This window comes from Pseudonaja textilis, chromosome 2 (genome assembly GCF_049901715.1).
Source record: "Pseudonaja textilis isolate UNSWEBS1 chromosome 2, rPseTex1.2, whole genome shotgun sequence".
Classification (NCBI taxonomy): domain Eukaryota; kingdom Metazoa; phylum Chordata; class Lepidosauria; order Squamata; family Elapidae; genus Pseudonaja; species Pseudonaja textilis.
The window spans coordinates 238,474,963-238,499,166 of NC_141991.1; the positions used below are offsets into that span (position 1 = coordinate 238,474,963).

At 39.2% G+C, this 24,204-nt stretch overlaps 2 protein-coding genes and 1 long non-coding RNA gene across 5 annotated transcripts in view; 2 read left to right on the top strand and 1 right to left on the bottom strand.

The window, feature by feature from the left end:
• LMBRD2 (LMBR1 domain containing 2) overlaps positions 1-5,025 on the top strand; it is a 30,202-nt gene extending 25,177 nt beyond the window's left edge. The window contains exons 17-18 of the mRNA XM_026715720.2: positions 412-541; positions 1,950-5,025. Coding sequence (XP_026571505.1) covers positions 412-541; positions 1,950-2,010 — 191 coding nt within the window. The 3' untranslated portion in view covers positions 2,011-5,025. The remainder of the gene's footprint in view (positions 1-411; positions 542-1,949) is intronic.
• Positions 420-9,610, bottom strand: LOC148127428 (uncharacterized). Its single transcript, XR_015742395.1, has 3 exons — positions 9,496-9,610; positions 1,958-2,079; positions 420-552 (listed from the first exon to the last, which is right to left on the bottom strand). It is a non-coding gene; the product is annotated as an uncharacterized LOC148127428 (long non-coding RNA).
• Positions 9,611-9,986: 376 nt separating this feature from the next.
• Positions 9,987-23,110, top strand: CAPSL (calcyphosine like). Of its 3 annotated transcripts, none has more exons than XM_087923105.1 (5): positions 9,987-10,114; positions 13,562-13,698; positions 16,985-17,181; positions 20,978-21,187; positions 22,870-23,110. In XM_087923105.1, exons 2-5 carry the CDS (start codon positions 13,581-13,583, stop codon positions 22,969-22,971), a joined length of 627 nt encoding a protein of 208 aa, XP_087779231.1. In that variant the 5' UTR covers positions 9,987-10,114; positions 13,562-13,580; the 3' UTR covers positions 22,972-23,110. The 3 variants fall into 3 exon arrangements, with proteins under 3 accessions (XP_087779231.1, XP_087779230.1, XP_087779232.1); XM_087923104.1 differs by having other exon boundaries at positions 17,004-17,181; XM_087923106.1 differs by having other exon boundaries at positions 9,997-10,046; positions 17,004-17,181.
• The last annotated feature ends 1,094 nt before the right edge of the window (positions 23,111-24,204 follow it).

The following is a 24,204-nucleotide window of genomic DNA, read 5'->3' on the forward strand; positions in this document are numbered from 1 at the left end:
ATCTTATCCTATCCTATTTTATTCTGGATAATATTTGACTACACTATTTCATTCAGTTCCAAGAGGGTTGGCACAACTTTCAGTGAAGTTGATGACATCAAACTAGAAATAAATTGGAGTCATTGTGAAATAATTGATCAAATGTTGATTGAGTAATTATATTTTATTCATACTTTATTATGTATACAATCTATTATATTCATAATAAATACATATAATAACAATTGCATTATTTTTGAAATGGTGTTTGGATTTTTGTCTTATATATTAATCTTAATAATTAATATACTTGAAAATATTAGACCATCTATCTGTTCCAAATCAGTTTCCTTTTTCCTGGCAAAGACCTTTTCAGCTATTTGCTGGAGTTCAACATGCCCCTTGACTATATTGTAAAATGTCTCCCTGCAGTGACGTCCAAGTACACCAGGTCAAATGGAAGGAACGAAAGGGACAGAGTAGAACTTCTTCAGGACGCAGAACCTCTGGACTTCAATGCAGATTCAGTCAACGAAGATCCTCTTGACTCTGAATCAGGAAGGTGAGGAGCATCTAGATTAGATAGACAATGTCTGTAAATACTCTTTAAGTCACAATAATTTCCTTGATGCCAGGAAATTCCTGTTCAGATTTCTCATTAACTGTGTTCTGTTAAAACAAACACGAACCAAAGCAGGCTATCTCAGGGCAAGTTTCCAACATCAGGTCCAGGAAAGAGAGAATTATAGAAGGTTGCTCCGAAAAAGATTTTACTGTTTTCTCTTTTCTGACTTTCCCGTACCGAAATACTACCAAGAAAACTTAATGTAATACACATAATTTCATAATGTTGTAATTCATTTCATAATTTCATCCTTCATTTCATTGTAGAAGGTGCAATGATAGTAAACTATTATTATACATCTGCACTGAATTTCAAGTGCTTGAATATTCTTGGCATTGAAAGACAGTTGTTTCCATTATTAATATCGGATTCCTTGTCACTGAGTTCTTACGCTGATTGTAACCCTAGATCAGGGGTCCCCAAACTTGGCAACTTTAAGACTTATGGACTTCAAGTCCCAGAATTGTGGGATTTGAAGTCCACAAGTCTTAAAGGTGCCAAGTTTGGAGACCTTTGCCCTAGATATTCCATCTTTTGTATGGAAAAATTAGAATACAGGTAGTCCTTGCCTTAAAAGAGTTGATTTTGTGACCGTTCGAAGTTACAGTGGCACTAAAAAAGTGACTTACGACCATTTTTTACGCTTATGACTGTTGCAGCACCCCATGGTCACATGATCAAAATTCAGATGCTTGGCAACCAACTCATATTTATGACAGCTGCAGTGTCCTGGGGTCATGTGATCACCTTTTGTGACCTGACAAGCAAAGTCAACGGGGAAGAGCCAGATTACCTTAACAATCGTGCTGGTAACTTAACTGTGGCAGTGATTCACTTAACAACTATGGCAAAAAAAAGGTCATAAAATGGGGCAAAATTCACATAACAATTTTCTTACCCAGCAACAAAAAGTTTGGGCTCAATTGCGGTCATAAGTCAAGGACTACCCGTATAAATTGGAATATTGCAGAGATGTTATCACTGATCTTTTGTCAATTGGTCTTTGTAAGATTTACACAATTCATGGTGCTATTCCATGCATGTGATAAATGAGGTGTAGATCACAAGTTTTATGCTTTTGATTTATTTATTAGCTTTTTCATTTTGCCTTTATTACTTTATAAGTAACCCTAGGCGTGAACATACATATTACACTCTCCTCCTCCTATTTTCTCCCCAACAACAACCCTGTGTAATAACGTTATTAGTCTGAAAAGGTGCTACGAGACCCCTTCTCATTTTGGACTTGCATAGCTAGCTAATGTGGCTCCCCTCGTTCAATGTCTTCAGCTCAAAAACAGGGCCATGCAAGTCCCATATTTAAAGCCTCCTCTGTATTCTATAGGTACCAACCTGGTGGAAGATACTTGTCAATGTCTCGAAGTAGAATTTTTGATGATGTCTAAAGCCCCAAATCGCTTGGATCTCACACTGGAAAAACGCCCTTTCCGTATCTCATTCTGCAATCGAATCAGCTTCAGTTCGCAAGAAAAGAAAATGGAACGCGAGGAAGAAAGGAACTTTTTTCCCTCTAGCAAAGCGCACTTTGTAGAATTAATTGCCTGTTTCAAGGCGGGTTTAGAGCATTGGTTTCTAACCCCTGCAGTGCTGCCTTTTCTACCTTCCCCCGCACTCCTTCAAACTTCGAATAAGGTTTGAATAAGAAGAAAAAGGGGCGCCGGATGGCTCAGAGACTGAAAGTCCTTGATATTTGGGGTTATTCTTACCTCTTAATGGAAGAAACCTGGTCAACCTCAAACACCTTTCCTAGATTTTAGAAGCTGCCCAGACATAAAGGAGTAAGGTTTTGACTTACTGAGTTGAATCAAGATAAAGGTAATGCAGAGGCAGTCTTAAAATAACAAATGCTGGGCCCAAAATAAAATTGTAAATGTGCACCTATGGGAAGTTTTCTTTTTGGGTGGTGGGAGGGAGGGAGAAGTCTTCAGATTCAAAAGAGATTTCTAAGAATAACACAATTAGGTTTTCCTAGGTGCAGTCATTAGATTAGCCCTACTTGATGCAAATATTTATGGTTAGCTTCTATTCCAGCTTTGGTATGATTTGTGAAAGGCCATTCAGATTGGTTTGGGCTCTCAATTCAAGTTCTTGAAGACCTGGAGAGATTTTACAAATCTACATAAAATAACTTTTCTTCGTTGCCTGCCTGAGAGTTACTGAACAGAAAAAAAAAATTATGTTTTCTTTATCTATATAGCAAATGACATTTGCACGCATAAGAATATTGATAAAATCTTAATCATATCTTAACAGTTTGAAAACACAATATTTAACCACATATACTGACATAGAGCTATAAGGGAAAAACATCACAAAAATATATTTTAAGATTCATGGATTCATTGCTAGTTAAAATCATTCAGCTAAATTATATTTTTGCCATTCTGAATTGCAAAGTTGGAGTTTAAAGTCCATGGCTTTAAATGTAATTCAATCGTTCTTGCAGTTTGGATCTTGCCTTTTGAAAAAATGAATACTTTTAATATGAAACTGGAAAAAAGATGGCACCCAGCCATTGCCTTACAAAGAAAATCTGTTTTAATCAAGACTGTATTTTTACTGCTAGAGCACTTTTTTCACTGGAAAAAAAACCCGTACCTTTTCAAATAGAGACGATGAGATTTTTTCAAAATAATTTTCATAAGTATTCATGAATGTTATATAGAAATGTGTGCAGTATTATTGGGGCCAGACAATATTGGAGGATGTTAAGAAAAAGTAAGCATTTGCCATTGTTTGTTTTTTTGAAGCCAAATCCAGTGATTAGATATTGATTATCATGAGGATTTAAACATCTTTCACTATCCTGTGTTTCATACTGGAAGGGACTTTGCATTTTTATTTTATTTATTTTACTTATTTGCCGCCCATCTCGCCACAAGATTTTTTGTTATCTTAGAAAAGAAAAGGATGTAATATTTTGATTAGTGAATAGTAATGCTATACAACAGATTTTTGTTGTTGTTGGATTTTTGTTGTTGTTGGTTAAACATCCCAGAACAATGCAGCCTTAAAGCCACAGTGCTTGGCAGAATTTTTATGAGTACAAAGAGATGTTTTTGCATTCTTGTTTGTAACAGCCGTATAAATAATGTGTGATAATTTATTGGGCATTTCCTTATAGTGTCCTAATTCAGGTGTAGCATGAGAAAGTGATAAGGAAGAGATGGAAGAAAATAGACACAGTAATGGTTGAGCCGTGTATTTTATAACACGTAAACCTAAACATTCATTTTAGAGAGAGAAAGGTTATTGTGATTCACAGTAGCTTCAGTGAAGCATCGTTTTAGGCAATGTGCATCTGGAAAGCGAATGGCTTATCTGTAAAGTATGACTTGGGATACTATTTTCACGAATGCTGAAATTACACTCCGTGCTCAACCTACCAAATTATGATTAATGGAAACTGGAATGTACTGGCAAAGGAATTTGCAAATTATTACATTAATCCCAGTTTAACATTAAGCTTAGAATTTAGAAATTATTTCGATGCCATAAATTGTTCCAAACATCTCAAGTCTATTAAGAAAAGCTACTTTAGAGTTACCAAATTTCTTCCGAACATTTTTTGACACCCCCCAAAAGGTCCAATAGTTTTAATGCCTTATTTGTTTAGATAAACAGAAATTTTGTTAACTACTAAATTGAGAACTTAACAGGCTTCTGAAAGGTTGTTAACATGTTTGGCTCAAGTGCACAATTGCAGACTAGATGCTCACTTTTGGTTTGAAGAGTGAGCTGGAATTTCACATGTAATTTCCTTCCAAGTTTGGAAATGGACTATGCTGTGGGATATTCTCAGGTGACTGGCAGATCAAGGGAAGGAGATTGGGTTTAAAATAGTACTTTTTTCTTTTTGGGAGACAAACATGTTTCTGTCTGGAATCACCTTCAAATTGAAATCAGGCAGCTTGCATAAAAGCATTATAAAACATTCCAGTCAGCCATTCAAACTGCTTCATTCGTTAAGTATTAAAACTTCAGTGTCATGCTTTATGCACGCTGCTTTGGAACTTCATGCCACAACACAAAGATTTAAAACATTTTTATATATTTTTGAAGCTGACTCATTTTTTCACTTGTAAGAGTGTCATGGTCACTGTGCTTGTTGTGTGAAGAATTTTGATTTCATCTTTTAAAACAAATTGGAAAATGTGGCTTTTTAGCAGATACATTCATGCAAAACTTTATATTTGCCATTGAATTCTTTATACCTAATGGTAAGTATTGGAACAAATTGCTTTGTAAATAATATTGGGGTCATGATCAATGAGATATATATTTGCTGCCAGTAAGTAATTGTTATTTATATCTAATTAGGGATGTGTGCATTACTGCAGTATAAATTAAAGTAAAATGTAATGGTGTATATGAATGGAATTAAAATGAACTTTACAATATGTTTCACTAATTGTCAATGTTTGGTGTGTAACTGAAATGCTGAAGGAGATGCCTGAACTGAGTGCAGAGAATTCAAAAAAATAAAATAAGGGGCATCTGTATAGTAAATAGTTTTTTAGTTGTGGGAAACATTACAAAATGTGTAGTACTACTGAAGAAATCATTTTGAAACAGAATTTTCACAATTTTTATTTGCACACAATTATGCTGCTAATGGTGTTGTCAAGGAATGGTTGAAACATTTTTTTTTTTCATTTTCCACAGAGCTCAAAATAGTGAAGATCAGCTAATTCAATGATATTTTGCAATCTTGGTATATAATACTGTATATATTACAAGATGCCATGATTTTCATTTTTGTCGTTATCAATACTTGGAGAGATATGGTTCACTTAAAATTAAAATAAACATCATTTGCAGAATAAAATGGAGAATTCTGCCAAAAAATCTGTGTTCTGAATTTAGCAATTCCGGTGCTAGTTTTTCTTCTGTGGTTATTTCTAAAAATGTACAAAAAGAAAGGAAAAGGAAAAAATGTTGAGAGATCTGAATATGTCCATCCAAACTCTCTTTAAAGGGCTTTTCTCATCTTTGTTACTTTCTATTACTTCTTTCTGCAATTTCTGTCTATGCTTCCTAAATCAGAAAATATTTCAATAACATCATGATTTCTCTCTGTGTAACGTGAGTTTTGAGTGTGAGTTTCTTATTTTACCAATAAGTGCTCCTTTTGCTGTAGTGTATCTACTGATATTGGCCATACTACAAGTGTTCAATGTGAAGGACATTTGCCAGAATTGTACCTTTTAAAAATATAGAAGTTATGCTAGATTTTTATTTGTATTTGTGGATGACATGACTATAGATCAAAAGTTACCAAAAGAAATCAAGAGGATGATTTACACTACCAATGGGACAAATACCATCTCACTAATAATGGAGCAAGCTTGTGTAGCTTGAACAACATAATAGGTAATCAGAAATACTGAAGCCTGAGCATTGTGGTTTTGTCTCAGTCATCCTAAATTGTATATTTACAAACTGATGTACCCATTCTGGTTTTTTTTTTACTTCATTTGTTTTTGTTTATATAATTTATTTCTCTGGAAAATAAGGGAAATTTGGATGAATTCATAAAATTGCCTTGTAGTGCATGTTACACATGGGCTTTGAGAGCACGACTAAGTGAATTCCCTTTGTCTTCATCACCTCAGTGCAGACATGTATATCTGATTTGGATATCCAAAATTGCAGACCTGTAAAATTATTTATGTACCGATCTCTTTTTTTAAATGTACATTTAAATCTAATTAGAATAAAGTTTGCCTGAATGGATTTTTCTGCAATATTTTATTTATATACTGTATTAATAACACTATTTTAGATTAACATTAGGGCCGGTGTACATTATGTGAATATTCACATAATTGTACAATTCCTTTGTATTTAGCAAACACCTCTACATAGAATATGCTGGCTCTGTGCAGATAAAAGAATCAATTATGAAGCCTTTGGTATAATGATGCCATTGTCTCCTGTCCCATGTCCAGTTGTTTTATCTAGATGAACTTTTTCCAACCTGTTGTCTTTGGTTATATATTCCTATAATTCCTAGACTGAAACAATTATGTACATAGTTACTTCAAAATAAATCTTTAAGTTTATTGCCACCCGTGATTCTAGGATTGTTTGATGGCTAGATTTTAAAGGAAGAAAATGCTCCTAATAAATATGGTTGTTAATTGTTTAAATGTTAATTTATCATATTGACTTTCAAGCAGTTATAATTATTTCTTTGTGTGGGATATTCCAGAAAAGCATTTTACCTTTACTACTTCTCTTAATTATCTTCTATTTTAAATCCTGGCTTCTGCTTGATGGAAGCATATTGAAGAACATATGTTAATTAGAACTATTGTTTATTCATGCACCCAATGTAATTGGGCTAATTCATGAATAAATTAATCTTAATTGAATAGTGTCAATTGAATGGTCTGGATGTTCTTTGCAGAGGATGTCTATAATTTCTATAATTAAATGAAATTATAATTTAAATGGAATTGTAATTAAATATTTTACTGTAACCCAGAGAAACTTGTGGAGATGGACGAGAATATAAATTGGGTAAATAAATAAAAGTGACAGAGGAACAAAGAACCTAAATAAATTTACATCTTTTATGAAACTATTTAATTTGAAAAATTGACCTCTTTCCTTTTCATCAGTTGAATCTTGGATGGTTTTGAATAGCCACTTGAACACTGAACTCCAACACTGATGGGAAAGAGCCCTCTGATATTTGTGGTGTGTATTTCCATTCCTACCAAGAACATTCTGGATCAAACCTGGTACTTTAGGGAAGCGTACAGCAAGAAAGCTAATATCTTTAATTTCATTTAAATGGTTTTAACGTTTTTATGCTACAAAGACCTAAACAGTACATAGAGAAAATGAAAAAGATCCCTATACATGCAAATAGCAGCAGCACTCTTACTTATATGCTGCTTCACAGTGCTTTACAGCCCTCTCTAAACGGTTTACAGAGTCAGCATATTTCCCCCAACAATTTGGGTCCTCATTTTACCCACCTTGGAAGGATGGAAGGCTGAGTCAACCTTGAGCCTGGTGAGATTTGAACTGCCAAATTGCAGGCAGCCGGCAGGCAGCAGAAGTAGCCTGCAGTACTGCACTCTAACCATTGTGCCACTGAGGCTCTGATCTTAACCTAATCCCATGTCTTAAACTTTCTCCTCAAGGTTCAGGATTTGTATCTTGCAGCTTCCAGAGTCTTTTCCTATAGCATTTAACTCTCTTGTCCCCCATTCCCCAAATAATCACAAGCGGACATGGTCAAAAGTCCAGGATAAAATCATCTGGTTGCGAAATTCCCAGGCAGCTACCATTTCATATATACAACTTTCAAGCACAACATAGGAAATGGCAAGAAGGCAGCAGAGAAGCCTTGAAAGATTTCTGTCATTTGATTTACACTTTTATAATCAAGCTTGCCATAACCTCCACAAACCAGTCCAATATTTTGGAAACTACTGGAGTAGTGCAGACAAATACAGGTACAAAAAAGCATCCATGGGGTGAGTAGCTGCTAATCATCTATTTTCATCTGGAGCAAAAATTGGAGAGGGGGGGTCTCTGTAAGGGTAGCTCAGAGGGTGGGATGCTGATTTAATAGTACTATTTGCATCTTCAGATTGGTGTTTTCTGCATTTTTAAACAACTTAATTTCGGGATGAATTCTGACTGCTTTATGATTGTGTGATCAAAATTCTCCTTGCTTTTTATGTGCATTGCATGTGTGTTACACATATAAAACAAGTGTGGCTTCTATCACATCTCAAGTTGACCTTTTTTTAAACTACAAGATGGAGACACCTCTAGATCGCAAGTTGGAAACACAGATAATGTGGCAGTTTCCTTATATTGCAGAAATTTCTGACTTTTGCATTCTTTTTGCAGGAAGGCACTAAACCTGCAAACCTACTGGTTAAAATGCGAACAGAAAAAAGAAATTATTTTATTGGACTTCTCTGTTATTTCAGAAACAAAAAATATATATATTACACTAAAGCAAAACATCAATCATATTCACGGAATCATTCTAATATTAAGATGAAAAGTATTTGTGCTCTTGTTATTAGTAAACTAAAATCTTGATCTACCTACAGCTAAATAGTATATGGTCTCTGACCGAAAGATTTCTAAAACGCTATTCTGTACAAGTGTACCATTTGTTGTATGTTGTGTTAATTGTGCGCAAACTCAGAAAGCTCAAATTGCCCAAGGAGCTGCTGATCCAGTTCTACAGAGGAATTATTGAGCCTGTCATCTGCACCTCTATAACTGTCTGGTTTGGTTCTGCAACCCAACAATACAGATACAGACTTCAGAGGATAAAAAACAATTACTACCAACCTGCCTTCCATCGAGGACCTGTATACTGCACAAGTCAAAAAGAGGGCTGTGAAAATAATTACAGGCCCCCTCACATCCTGGACATAAACTGTTTCAACTCCTACCCTCAAAACAATGCTATAGAGCACTGTACACCAGAACAACTAGACACAAGGACAGTTTTTCCCTGAAAGCCATTACTCTGCTAAACAAATAATTCCCTCAACCCTGTTCAACTATTACAAAGTCTGCACTACTATCTTCTCATCACTCCTTATCACTCATCCCCTCCCACTTATGGCTGTATGACTGTAACTTTGTCGCTTGTATCCTTACGCTTTATATTGACTGTTTCCTAGTATGATTTGATTGCTTATTATACCCTATGACTGTTATTAAGTGTTGTACCTTATGATTCTTGACGAATTTATCTTTTCTTTGATGTATACTGAGAGTATTTGCACCAAGACAAATCCCTTGTGTGTCCAATCACACTTGGCCAATAAAGAATTCTATTCTATTAAATATTTCAAAGAAATAATTCTTTGCCTAGAACTTACCTTTCCTTCCATAATAGTGCCTGGAGGATTCTCCAGCAGTCCACACAGAAAACTTAGCATTTCATGGGCGTATGTAGGTTCAAACCTTTTCTCTTGAATTGTAACCTTCATCATTTTCTCTCCATTTTTTTAAACGAAAAAGCAAGTTCAGGTGAATTCCTTTTTCCTCCTCTGCGCCGAAAAAGAGGGAGCTTTCGCTAGCAGTAAAAAATAAAGTATTGCCTAAGACCTAAGGATCTGTGGTCACCCTGAAAGCCAGATGTAAAACAGAGGAACATAGCATGAAAGAGCATCTCTAGCCAACGAAGAGAAGGATTCAAACCCAGCCAGGTTGCATGAGGCCCTTCTGGGCAACACACATCACCTTGGAAACAAGGTAGTAAACTTCAAGCAGGGGAGTGGTATGTAAACAAGTAACCTGAGATGGATGGACAGCTGACGTCTTCCAGTCAGGCTTCACTGCTGGTTGGTTTCTGCGTTCATCCTTCCCCCACAGCCCAATCAGGGGAGGAGGGTGTAGGCCAGGAGAAGGGAGGAAACGCAAGGAAGAGGTAGGCCTGTTTTCTCTATAGGAAAGCGTCCATAGTTTCAGGTGGAAGCAACAGGTGACAGATTCAAGGTAACCAAACATTTTATTCTCATTCCCCTTCATCAGTGGGTTTCCAGGAGTTAGGATGTAATTGATATCCCTACCTTTCCCCTCTTTGCTATTAAGGGCATTACCTATTTAGAAATTTTGTGCAATTTAAAAAAATAAATAAAAAATCTGGGATAATAAAGAGTGTGTGTTGTGGAGAGTCAAGAAATACGCAACATACTCAGAATAATTGCAATCACCTGATATGTCACTTTGAGATTCAGGAGAAGGTGGCGTTGGGTGCTGTGAGGGAGCCCTCATTGTACGTAGCAGAATTCCTTGACGTGTTCATCATCAAATTATGACTAAAGTGCTTTTTAACCTCCCCAGATGTTGAACAACCAATGAAAACATATGACAGATAAAATTTTATAATGTACAGAAACCTAAAAGAGTAGTTCATCTTTGTGGTATACAATAGAAAAGTTCATGATATTTTTTTAAAGGACAGAAGAGCATTAAATACTGTTTGCTTCTTTGCTTCACTGACTTTGCCAGATTGTCTGAACTCTCTTGTACTTTAAGAAGGAAACCAAGTGCTTTGCATGCTGACCTCTCAGATTGATGCTATCAGGCCGTTGTAAAGCCTTTGTGAAGACATTATGAAATTACTGCTCTACATTTTATTGTTATTGTGGTTTTACACGCACACATACACATTCCGTGAATTGTAATAAGCAAACCTGCTGGAATCTGCCCTTTTTCTTGTTTTACTTCAGCAAAGTTAAGTTTGCACTTGTATAAATTGATAGAAGGGGGTCTTCTAGAGAGAGGAGAGACAGAAGGCTGCTCTCCAAATGCTCCCCAGACAGTACCAAATCCAGGGGTTGTCTGGATCTGAGAATTGGATATCTTTGGTTCTGCATGAAATTGCACTTTCCCAGGCAGTCCAGGTGTACAATCTGGGGACTCACAACTCCTATTGGAAGAGTAGGTAACTGTCGTGGCTATAAGGGCCTTTGCATACCTTTAAGTTGTGTGCCATTTGCACCGATTCCTGAACCAGGAGAGGTTCTACCCTCTACACCCTAATCACCTCCCTTGTGCTCTAGGTGGCAAAAAAAAAGTGACACCAAGACAGGCAGACTTACATACATACAACCATATAGTTGAAGGATCCTCCATCCCATTAGATCTGCAGAAGTGGTTTGTTGTGGGACCCAAGAGGGTCTTTTCTGTTGCTGCACCCGCTCTATGGAACATCATTCCTCCTGAGATCATGCTTGGCCCACCCTTGATGACCTGCCAGAAGGGCCTGAAGATGGATTTGCCATCCGACCTGGGGATCAGAGACTGGTGCGGGACTCCTAAAATGGCTGCACTATTCTCGATTGACTCTGCTCTACCATCAATTGCTTTGTGTGCTTTTTTTTTTTTTGCAATTATTTAAACATTTTCTATTGTTGTTATTATTGTTTTATTTTTGAATGGGTTTTTTTTTTGGCATCATGGTTTAATTGTAAGCTACCCAAAATCACAAATGTGTGATGGGCAGCTATACATACTGGATAGATGAATGTATGAATAAAAAGCAAACAAACAGAAATAGCACTTAGACTTATATACCGCTTCACAGTGCTTTACAACCCTCTCTAAGCGGTTTACAGAGTCAGCATATTTCCCCCAACAATTTGGGTCCTCATTTTACCCATCTTGGAAGGATGGAAGGCTGAGTCAGCCTTGAGCCTGGTGAGATTTGAACTGCCAAATTGCAGGCAGCCGGCGGGCAGTAGAGGTAGCCTGCAGTACTGCACTCTAACCACTGTGCCACCATGGTTCATAATAAATAGCTCATAAATAAATAAGATGTGCAAAGTGAATAACTCTCAAACCATTGGGAGTTCAATCTTTGCAAACTGAGCTATAGAAAATAAGCTGCAGTGAAATAGAAAAGATTGCTTCCAAGGAATCATTCTTAGGATCTGGTTGCTAACATCATGGGCTGTGTGTGTGTGTGTGTGTGTGTGTGTACGATTCCACTATGTCTCTTTATCACATTGCTATGTGGTTACTAAGAGTCAATACCAAATTGATAGCACATAATTGATCAATTTGTAGTTGAGGAATGAATGCTTACTATATAGAGAGCTGCTACCCTCTCTGTGATAACCAAGTGCAAAGACCTTGTCCATTTATTTCCTTGGCAAAGAAGGACATCTTAGCTGCTTTGCTTGCTTTTCCTCAACTTTAGCATTATACATTATATTTTAAAACTTTGGTTTGAAATTTCTGTTTGACCCTTGTCCGACTCATGAAGGATGAAGCTGCCTAAACTAGCTTAACATATATATGTATTACTTACCTCACTCATTAAAAAGGTTTTAAACATTGAAAAATGTAATCTTAAATTCCTTTTGCAAAATTCTTTCCTCCTCAGAGCCACATATTTATTATATTCTAGAAAAAGTTAGTTTTTTTCTTTTATGTGGCAAAATAGCCACTTTCTACAGATAGAATTATCAGGACTTTTGCTCCAGTTGGCTTAGGTGCCTTTAACAGTATTCATATTCATGCAAGCCCTGAATGCTTGTATTGATAAGTACAATTCCTACATTGCTAAGATACTCTTAATCTTACATGGGAAAAGACCCGAACACACCTAGACCTACATATATATATGCATATGGGTCTGATGAGGGGGATTGGCGGTGGTATCACACGTTGTTTTGGGTCTGGTGTTGGCTTTTTAAAGAAAATACTTCCTCCCTCTTCCAGCACCTTAAAGCCACAGGACATGAATTCAATTTCGAAGGAACCAAATTAATATCCAACACTGAACACTCCAGCAAGAGAATAATCAGGGAAGCCATCAAGATAGAGAAACACCCCCATAACATGAATAGACCGGACGATACCTCCCACCTACCAGACATCTGGAAGCTAGCCCTCACCAACATACGAGTCCCAGCCACAAAAACCAACACCAGACCCAAAACAACGAGGGATACCACCGCCAACCCCCCTCATCAGACCCAGGCCCAAGCCCATCCTATAAACGAAGGACAACCACCATCCAGAAAACAGACCACGGCTCCTTGGCCAGCTGTCACACACCCTGACCCCAAAACCAAACAAGCTGACACACACCAATAACACAGACCCAGACCCCAAACTTGAAGCTCACAGGGTGTGCACATACATGCTCACAGTTTTGGCGAACTGGTTATTAAACTGGTTGCAGCCCACCTCTGGGTGGAAGGACATAACTGAGATCCAACCTAGAAGGAAGGAGAAATTTCCTAGAGTAAAAACTATTCATCAGTGGAACTGCTTACCTCCAAAAGTTGTGAGAGGTCCATCAATGGAGGTTATGAAGAAGAGACTGGGCAGCCATTTGTCATGGGCAAGAGGTTGGATAGAAGACCTCAAAGGTCCCCTCCCAAGCCTTTTATTCTTTGTTCTAAGATGACTGACTTCCCTTTTTTCTAGATGCCGGGCACTGCACGACATGACAGGGAAATGGCCATCCAAGCCAAGAAAAACCTTACCCGCACCACCGATCCAATCGAGAGGCTACGTCTCCAATGCCTGGCAAGGGGCTCAGCAGGCATCAAAGGCCTGGGCAGGTAAATGGATCCATGGAATAGACGATGAAGGGAAATCTGGTGGCAGCCACACACACGCACACACACACACGGTGGTGGAGCCTGCATCCCTAAGCTAGTTAGTTCAGCCTCTTTTCAGCTTTATTTGAAATGTCCCAGAGAGCTTAAGACTGGGAACCAGCCACTCTGTTTTGGGGTGAGTGAGGATCTGCTCTTTAGTTGGAGTTTTTAATGTCCTCTTTGCACTCATGTTTTCTTTCACATTTTTTAGCACATTCAAGAAACAATTAAGAAAAAGATAAAAGATCTGAATGAGAAGGGAGGGGGGGAAAGAGGGAAGGAAGGAAGGAAGGAAGGAAGGAAGGAAGGAAGGGAGGGAGGGAGGGAGGGAGGGAGGAAGGAAGGAAGGAAGGAAGGAAGGAAGGAAGGAAGGAAGGAAGGAAGGAAGGAAGGAAGGAAGGAAGGAAGGAAGGATTGATTCTAGTGCTACTACTCATTATATCTGGATGGAAAATTCCAGATAATGACAAGATGATAGCAAAGACATCTAGAAAAAAATTATCCTTGATGCCATCTAGTGGAAAAAATTATGCAATCAAAAAAGGTTAATTGCATGATATGGTTTTTATCTGAAAACTCTAAAAAAAGTTTCAGAATGACCGAACTCTGTGTTCTGTGAATAATTTGTGCTTATCGTGTATTGAACTGTATTTAACCCATAGGTGCTTTTTCAAGTAGCAACTGAGCTATTTTTCATTTTCTCAAAAACATTTCACTTCTTGGATGAGAAGCGAAATGTCTTCGAGGAAAAACCAAGGAAGTCCGGTCGCATCTTGAAAAAAAGCACCTTTGGGACAACCGTGACCTGGATGGCTGAGAATCTCCATAAGGCATTGAACTGTATTTAACCTTTTTAGATAAATGTGTAAGTCATTCTATTATCTTGGTTTCTAGACTAGAAAGAAATAAACACATTATGTTCAATGTGAGTGATTAATACACAACAGGCAGTAGAAATCTAGTGAAAGGGAAAATATCTTAAAGTAGCTTAACAAAAGTTGTTCCTCGTGTGACAAAAAAAACCCCAACAACATTGAGGCTTTGCAAACAAACATCTTAATAGGGAAAATTCCATAAATAGAGTATTAAAATGGAAAATGCCCACATTTACTCATCTTCTAATTTATAGTATACCACTTCTCAGGCAGGATATAAAGCCTACAAAGAACAGGAAATGAGCCTTGAGATATTCCAACCAAAGGCATTTTTACTGTTAAACATTAAATTCAGAAATGTTAATTATGCCTAGAAACAAACCTTTGTTTATTGTAAAATTGGCACAACCCTATGACCCACCTCAGTTAGCAGTTGTTGTATTTTGCAGCAACTGCAGTGCTTGAACTATTTGCTAAAAGACAGGCTCACATTTTCACTCTGAGATGTAGTGCTGGAGACCAGCTTAGGTGGCTTCAAATAAATATTGGACCAATTCGTGGAAGTCATGGGGCTCCTTGCTGGCAAGGTGACTGCATCTGGTGGAACACTTGTGGGCTCCCTTGGGCTATTGGTTGGCCATTGTGATGGAATGTATTGGAGAAACAGTGGAGGACAATCTTGGTAGCACAGAGAGGAGGTGGTACATTCCAGAGAGAAGCCTATATTAAGAGACTGGGCACTCCAAGTACATATGGGGTGTAGGCAGAGGTGGGATTCAAAAATGTTAGCAACCATTATCTGCCCGGTTGCTGGGTGAACATGGCCATGGTGGGTGTGGCCTAGTTGGCCTCCTGCACCATGGCAGAGGCATTTTTGCCCTTCCCAACCTTCCGGAGGCTTTTCCCCAGGCCTCCCCCGGGCTCCGGAGGCCCTCCAGAGATCAGAACAGGCCTTTTTCCAGCCTTCCAGAGCCCCCAGGAGGCCCATTTTTCACCCTCCCCAAGCCTCCACACAGACCCTGCACTTACCTGCAATCCAAAACGGGCCATGTGGGGACTCCTGGGAGGGGCATGGTGGGGTGGGTGGGGCCAGCTAATCGTTGGGAATACCGGTTTGGCGAACCAGATTGTAAAATTAACATCCAGTTCACCTGAACTGGTCTGAACTGGCTGAATCCCACCCCTGGGTGTAGGGAGAGGGAGAGGTACAGGATAGCCACAGTTTAGAATCTCTCGGGATACATCTATCAGGTGGAGGACTATAGATTTAGTTTGGCAAGATTCTGTCCATTAGGTATATAAACAAATAAAGGATTGCATTCTTGGAAATCAATGCATCTTCTATGGGCTTGGACCTCACAGTCACTGTGAAAACAGACTACTAAATGGGCTGGAAGTCTAATCTAACAGGGCACTGCTTATGTTCTAATAGTCCTATCTAGTAGTAAGATAAATCAGATGTTATCAGTTCAAAGATAATTTGCCCAAGCAGTCTGTGTCCAGGAAGATTGCAATTAGCTCCTTAGCAAGAGTAGTGAAAAGTAGTTCAAGACAAAGGTGTGGAAAAATTAGAAATAAGGATAGCATTGATATATACACTCATATTCAGGATTACTGATCTGAGCAATGTGGTGGCCTAGACTTGGAGCTCTTGCCTCATAATGAAAAGGCTGTGAGTTTGATCTTAGGTAGTGGCAGATATTTCTCTCTGGGTGCAAAGATAAAATATCTGCTGCTTCACATAGGTGTCAGGAAGGGCATCAGGCCAGTAAATACTCCAGCCCAATGCAAGGGATTACCTGGTCATTAAAAGAAAAAAAAATCCAGGATTGCTGATCTAACTTTTCAAGGGAAAAGCCATGATACCCACATGATCCAAATGGATCATTTGTCCGTGCCACATTGATCTTATTTCAACTGATTTTTCAATTTATTGGTTGCTAGTTAGATTTTTCATACATGTGCATGTAACTGTCCAAATGCTGCTATTTGGGCCCAATTCAAGGATGAGTAGGTTGACCCATGTTTACTATATCTGCACATATCTCCTTTTTGATTAAGAGTAGAAATACCACTCTACATCAGGTAAAGATGGGGCTTGGTTATGTACGAGTTGCTCAAATTGGTTGCTATACAAGTAACATAAACATTCAAACAGCACAATGTTTAGCACCTAAAGCTGTAGACTCCCATTGTGATATTTGGAAAGGGGGTCAGATAAGAAGGAAGTGCCATGCAGCTGAATGTCTTGATAGATACTATATCTCAGAAGCAAGGCTCTTGTTGTTTTCCTTAAATGTTTCTTTCCTAGATTTGTGCATCATTGTCCTGCTTTTCTTCCTCTTTGATCTTTGTAACTCTTTTCTTTACAGTCAACCTTCTTTTCTTCAGGGTTTTCCGCATCATGGATGACAACAAGAGCAGGACCCTGGATTTCAAAGAGTTCGTGAAAGGGCTCCATGATTATGCTGTGCTGATCGACAAAGATGAAGCTGAAAAGATTTTCCAAATCTTTGACAAAGATGGGAATGGAACAATTGACTTTGATGAATTTCTCCTAACGTTAAGAGTGAGTTTTAAGCAACAACAACAAAAACAGTTTCCCACATTATTGCATGAACATGCTATGTCATACCCAACTCTACCATGGTGTGTGGGAAAGACCTTGGGAGACTAGGTGAAGAGCTGCTGCCCAGGGGAATAGTCAGATAAGAGACAGCATAGCCCCAGGGGTGGGATTCTACCAGTTCGCACCTATTCTCTAGAACCAGTTGTTAACATTCTAAGCAGTTTGGAGAACCAGTTGTTAGAAGAAATTACTGTCCTAATCCTGTAAGGAAGGCAGGAAGGAAACATTCTGGTGTTGCTTACAGAAACTGCCTCTCCATTAACCCTTATTACATTCTTGGCAGGACTAGACTTCCTGTCTCAAGAATGTCTCTGGAGTTTTTTCCCCTCCTTTGCTGGTACTTTGCTTGTGTGGAGTGACCATTCAAAGTTACAATGGCACTGAAAAAAAGTGACTTCTGACCATTTTTCGCACTTATGACTGTTGAAGCATCCCCCACAGTCATGAGAGGCCAGGCGAGGAGATGCGTGCCTCGATGTGAGTGATATTGAGTTGGCCACGGCCAGCCAATACCATGACCACCAAGTCCCGCCTACCAACAAAGCCATGCCCACAGAACCGGTTGTTAAAAAAATTGAATCCCACCCCTGCATAGCCCACACTGGATAGTGGGCAGAGCAAAAAGCTCAGAAGAGACCGTCTCTAATTCTCCCTGTAAAGGAGATAGTAGAGGGGTCCCTAACCCCCAGGCCACAGCCCAGTACCAGGCTCTGTCCTATTCAGAACTGGGCCACATGAATGGTTGGCTGGTGAGTACGTACACATGCAGCTCAACTTGCTCAGGTGGCAGGCTGGTGTGCACTTGCACACGTGCATGTCAGTCTGCCACTCATGCTAGCCCATAGGGTGTGCATGCGCACACAAATGCGTGCACATTCATTCACATAGCCCAGTTCTCCTCCCCCCCAGCCAGAAAGGTTTCAACTGTTGAGATAGTAGAAAAAATGTAGGTACTTTCAGACTTGCAAGATGCTGTTAATATACAGTAGCTTTACAGTGAAGTAGAATTAACTCATCTGGTTGTGTTTCCTGTCTCGTCTACCTGGTAAAGCTAACGAAATTAGTGCATTTAGTGGACAAACTTGTTTATTGGTATGGGGAAATAACTTGGGGAAATCCCTCATAGGTGCTGCTGGGAACCTAACCGGAGCATTTCAATGTCAGTGTTAAATGCTGACACTCTTTCTGGGTACAGAAATCTTAATGCTTCACACACGCAGAAGTCTACCAAGAAGTGCTTAATTGCAATGGAAATGAGCTCTCCACATTTGAGTCAAGGTCAGGCAGAATGAAGTCGGGGCAGATCTGATCCAGGCATTTGGTCTGTGCAATGCTAATTGATTGCAGATCAGTGCTGTTGTGGACCCATTTCCACCCACATTTCCTATCAGCTAAAAAAAAAAGATGTTTCTTCTAAGAAAAGGAAGGACAAATATGCATTCAGTGGAATTAACATGTATACAACAGCTTAAAAGAAATTATTTTTTTCAAAATAAAAAAAGTCTGGATAGGAAGAAGTGAATAACTGAGATTTTAATTCACTGGTTGATATCCCTCTCAAATGGGTTGCAAATCATGTAGGGAGACTTAGATAGCTGGCTTCTGTCAGGTACCCGATTATATAAGTATTACAGAGAAGAATTTTAGAGCCTTTAATGTCAAACACTACACTGGCTTTCGACTCCATGAGACACAGTAGATCAGGGGTGTCAACTCGATTTCATTGAGGGCCGCCTCAGGATTGTGTTTGACCTCAGAGGGCCAGGTGGGTGTGCCCAGGGTGGGTGTGGCCAGCATGACATCACTCATGTCAGGGGAGCCTGTGGTGGCCCAAGCGTTCTACCAGCCAAAATGGAGCCCAAATGGACTGCATGGAGAGGCACCAGGGGCCAGTCCTTTGCTGTTTCCAGGGCGGCCCTACAGGCCAGATCTAAGCACCCCACGGGAGGCATCTTGGGCCTTGAGTTTGACACTCCTACAGTAGATTGAGACACTAGGTAAAATATGATCTATTATTGCTTATACTGTGGTCCCCAATTCGGGTCTGAGCCTGGTGCCAAAGCCAATGATAGACGCCAGACACGAGGTGCAGGTTTTCTGATTGCTTTTTATTGGAGTATTCCAAGGAAAAGGGCTCCTGGCCAAAATGCCAAGAGCCAAGAACAAAGGATTGAGTAAGTTTTATACATTTTCACTAAAGGAGAAGGTGGGACAAAGTGAGATAATAAATATCATCTAATAAACATTTTAGTAATAATTCTACAATTTGTTCTATTGGTCTCTAGCTGTCCCTATTCCCAAGTCTTGGCTAATGAATGCCCTAGAAATTATCTAATTCTAATACACATCTGATTTGCTGCAGACCTAACTTTTAGCTTAGGTCTGCAAGTTGGCTAACTCCTGTTACTTGGATCAGTTTTCCAATTTGCCAGGATTGTTACAAGATTTACGTACGCATATCCTCCTGTGGATAAGCATTCTTTTTTCTTGCCAGACAGACTCCACAATGACGGGCTTCCTGGTTTACTTTGAAGTATGTGTGCCATGACCTGGCTTTCTTTTAGCAGATGGTCTATCAAGATGCTGTACTTATCTTTTTTGAAACCCCAGTTTGCTGCCTATAGTTGTGTCTGTGAAATGGACAACCATACATGTCAATTTCAATAAAAAGAAAGAAAGAAGTCCTGTTATAGGCCCCCTGCAATCCCGCACATGCTCTTTCTATATCTCCCCACATCTCTATCCATTCTGCTTTCCATCTTCTTTCAGCCTTCAGTCTTAAAGTGAGTGGTATACAAATATTATTTGGAAGCCAGCAGTGCTTCCTTCCCATCACCAACTCAAAAAAATCACTGTTTCAGTTAGAAGGGAATTGAGCCTGAATAGCCAAATCCCAAGGAACAACCAGCAGACAGCAGTGGAATATAAGCCAGGAGACTGTTGCTCTTTTCAAATACAAATGAAAATGATAGTAAACTTGTGGAGAAGGTTTGGTAGCTAAATGCATCAGATGATGCAATACAGCACTAGTTCACAGATGATCAGTGATCTGTGCATACCTGCATCTGATGTATTTCCTCCAATAATATGGTGCACATCATAATAAATAACTGGAATTATCCAGATGCCCCAAAGCACCATTTTGGAAGGTATGAAATTAGCCCAGAAACTAATCATGATTTGCACATAGCTAAATGTCTATGGAGATTCTCAGTCATCTAGGTCATGGTTATACCCAAAGGTGCTTTTTCAAGAGGCAGCTGGACTTCCTGGTTTTTATGAAGACATTTTGCTTCTCATCCAAAAAGCACCTTTGGGATTTGCACATATGTTCCTCTGCTTTAATTTAGTTATGTCATATTTTTCTACATTTCATCTACTGTTCTTCAGTAATGTTCTTTCTTTCTTTCTTTCTTTCTTTCTTTCTTTCTTTCTTTCTTTCTTTCTTTCTTTCTTTCCTTCCTTCCTTCCTTCCTTCCTTCCTTCCTTCCTTCCTCCTCCTTCATTTCCTCCTCCTCCTCCTCCTCCTCCTCCTCCTCCTCCTCCTCCTCCTCCTCCTCCTCCTCCTCCTCCTTCTTCAGAATCCATGTTCACATCTTTCATTTAATGTTCTGAAAATGATAGAGGAAATATAACCTTCTAAACCCACTTTAGATATTATGAAATGGAAACTAATAGGATAAAGGCTGGGAAGAAAGTGGCGTTAAAACAATGTTGTTTTATGCTTTTTTCTTAGCCTCCTATGTCCAATGCAAGGAAAGAAGTAATCATGCAAGCTTTCCGAAAGCTAGATAAGACAGGGGACGGAGTCATCACCATTGAAGATCTGCAAGGGATTTACAATGTAAAACATCATCCCAAATACCAAAACGGAGAATGGAGTGAAGACCAAGTTTTTAGGAGTTTCCTGGACAACTTTGATTCACCCTATGACAAAGATGGACAGGTAGGTTAGAAGGAGATTAAAAGCAAACCAAAGTTAAGCCAATCATGCCAGACATGCCACAGGCTCTGTTGTTTTATTTAGAGGGTTTTGCTGAAATTATAAACAGAAATCTTTTCTCTTTGTCCTCCTCCTGGGCAGCCACTAGACATAGTAAGGAGGCATCATGCACTGTGTATTGATACTCAATAGTTCTGTCTCCTTCCATTCCCTCAAAGCCCTAGAATGCAACTTACTCCTATAGGAAAATGGAATATATGTATCTTGCCTTTCAAAAGAAATTCACTGAGCTTATGCAAATTATGTTTCTATATCTCTAACAATGCTTAATTTTGTTTTAGAATTGTGAAATTGAATCCAAACTCTGTGGTTTTAATAGGAAAAATGTGAGGGCAAGTGTTGGGAGGGCTTGTATAATTATGTGATCAGATCTAATGTGGCCGTTTTCTTTGGATCTTGCATTCCAGTAAAAACACGTTTCACTTGTTTCTTTCAATGGGATTGTTTCCTGTGCTTTTTTGTAAGAGCAGGGCAATTGAATTGTACCTTGATAAACCTAGGAAAGTTTTAAGATCAAGGTCCTATGACACTTCCAGATCCAAACAGACAGGCGGGTACCAGCCAATTAACCTGACATTGTGGTAGTAGATAAGAACCAGAAGAATATGATGGTGATTGATGTAGCATGCCAAACAACAGCAACATCAGAAAGGTTTGAGGAATGGAGAAGTATTGAGACCTGAATGAAAAATTGGCGATAGTGTGGAATATAAAAGCCAAAGTACTCCCAATCAGTGGTGGGATTCAAAAAATTTTACTACTGGTTCTGTGGGCATGGCATGGTAAGGATACTGTAAAATCCCCATTCCTTCCCCACCCCACTAACCTGCTTTCCAGCTCCGTTCTCCTGGGCAGGGCCACAAAAGAAGACCCAGCCGATCAGCTGGGACTCTGGAGGCAGAGAATAGATGGGGGCGGGACCAGTCAGAGGTGGTATTTGCCAGTTCTCCAAACTACTCAAAATTTCCACTACCAGTTCTCCAGAACTGGTCAGAACCTGCTGAATACCACCTCTGGTCCCAATGGTGATAGGAGCATCTGGGTTTATGACTCCTAAGCTGGGAAAGTGGTGCCACAAATCCCAGGAACAACCTCAGAACTCTCTGTCCAGAAGAGTGCAGTGCTAAGAGCATCTAAGATACCATGCAGAACCCGCAAGCTTCCAGATCTGATAGAGGCCCTAAATTGAGGGTCATACCACTCATAGGGGTGAAAAGAGAATACACACACACACGTGCGCGCACGCACACACACACACACACACATATATATATGCAGGTCTTGGCGTGTTCAAGTCTTTTCCCGTGTAAGATTGAGAGTATCTTGGTGACGTTTCAACGAGGTCCCACTTGCCATCTTCAGGCTGGTGCTTTCAGTTTTGTGCTTGTGCGAGCAAAGCGTGATAGGAGCTGCCGTCTCTCTATAAAATACTGGTGGGGAGGTGTGGTGTGCAGATTGGTTGGCTTTTTCGTAAGAACCTGTGTGGCTGAGGTACTGGCTCTATATACGTGAATGAAAATCTCCCCACAGAACATAATGTATCGTTTAATTCTTGCAAGTAATAGTTGACACATTTTATTTAAATAAAAACTTTATTTTTCTTTTTTCAAACTTTTCTATCATAGGTCACAAACGAGGAATTCATGAACTATTATGCTGGTGTCAGTGCTTCCATAGATACCGATGTCTATTTCATTGTGATGATGAAAAATGCTTGGAAAATCTGATATCTTAAAATGACTCTGTTATTCTTGTGCTTTTGCTCTAAACAACTCCTCCATCCAACATGCAGGACAGTGGCTATTCTATATGGAATGACATTGGCAGCCTTTACCAAAAGAAATTAAAATGTCTTATTACTGTTAATCCTTGTGTCCATTGTTTTAGCTCCATCGATGTCAGGGAAGGATTGATTTTTCAGCAAGCAAGATTTCTCAGTGGAAATAATGTGGCAGATTGGTTAGTAATATTCCCAAAAACAAATGGTGGTGGGATCAGAGTTTGTTTGTTTTTTTCAATCTTTCTCCAGCTACAAGCCTAGCATTAAAAAAAAAGGCTATTTAAGCTATCTAGCCTTGCTCCTCTGGGCTGGAACTCAAACATCTCCACCGGAGGACCTCCCAATCTCAACTTGAATGCATTTCATGAAATACTTAGATAATTGTCACCTGTTAGGAAGTTTTTGATAATATTCAATTAGAATCTTTGTTTCTGTATGAGTAGACTCCTTGCCCACCTGCTCCAGCTATGCTTGTCCTCTTTTCCTTTCTTCCCCCAAATACTTGGTAGAAGCTGAGGGAACATTGTGTAGGAGAAGTTGTTGGAAGAAAAGAGGATGTATTCAGTGGTGGGCTTCCATTTCTTTTATTACTGGTTCTGTGGGCGTGGCTTGGTGGGCATGGCAGGGGAAGGATACTGTAATATCTCCAGTCAGAGGTGGTATTTGCTGATTCTCCAAACTACTCAAAATTTCCTCTACCGGTTCTGTACACACTGAATACCACCTCTGAATGTATTTATTCATTTGTTTATTTATTGAAAGAAGTTCAGGAAACACAGAATCAGGAACTGTGAATTGTATCTAGTGGCCTCATTACTGTGCCATATTTTTAAAAACCGCTTAACAAATTTTTCCTAGTCCTTCAAATCCATTTAAATCTCACAAAAAATGTATGTGGCGTAGTGTACTGCATAGCCCGGAGGGGAAATCATTAAATCAATTAAACACTGGCCCCTTTTGCAAAGACAAATGGATCATTGGATACAATCCACTATTGGTTTGAAAATTATTCTAAGTAAGTGAACAACATAGTCCAATGGAAATACCGTGTTTCTCACAAAATAAGGCCGGGGTGTGGCACACACACAACACACTCCGCTCGCTGCGACGCCGCTTCTACCGGCCAATTGAAGTAGCTGGTGACTGCATTTGGGGAGCTTCCATCGCCCGAAAGAGAATG

Excerpts from the sequence above, each read along its gene's own strand:
- CAPSL (XM_087923105.1), top strand. The coding sequence starts at position 13,581 with ATGACAGGGAAATGGCCATCCAAGCCAAGAAAAACCTTACCCGCACCA. Across the intron at positions 13,699-16,984 it reads GGCATCAAAGGCCTGGGCAG|TCAACCTTCTTTTCTTCAGG; the intron begins GTAAATGGATCC and ends TTTTCTTTACAG. Across the intron at positions 21,188-22,869 it reads CCTATGACAAAGATGGACAG|GTCACAAACGAGGAATTCAT; the intron begins GTAGGTTAGAAG and ends TTTCTATCATAG.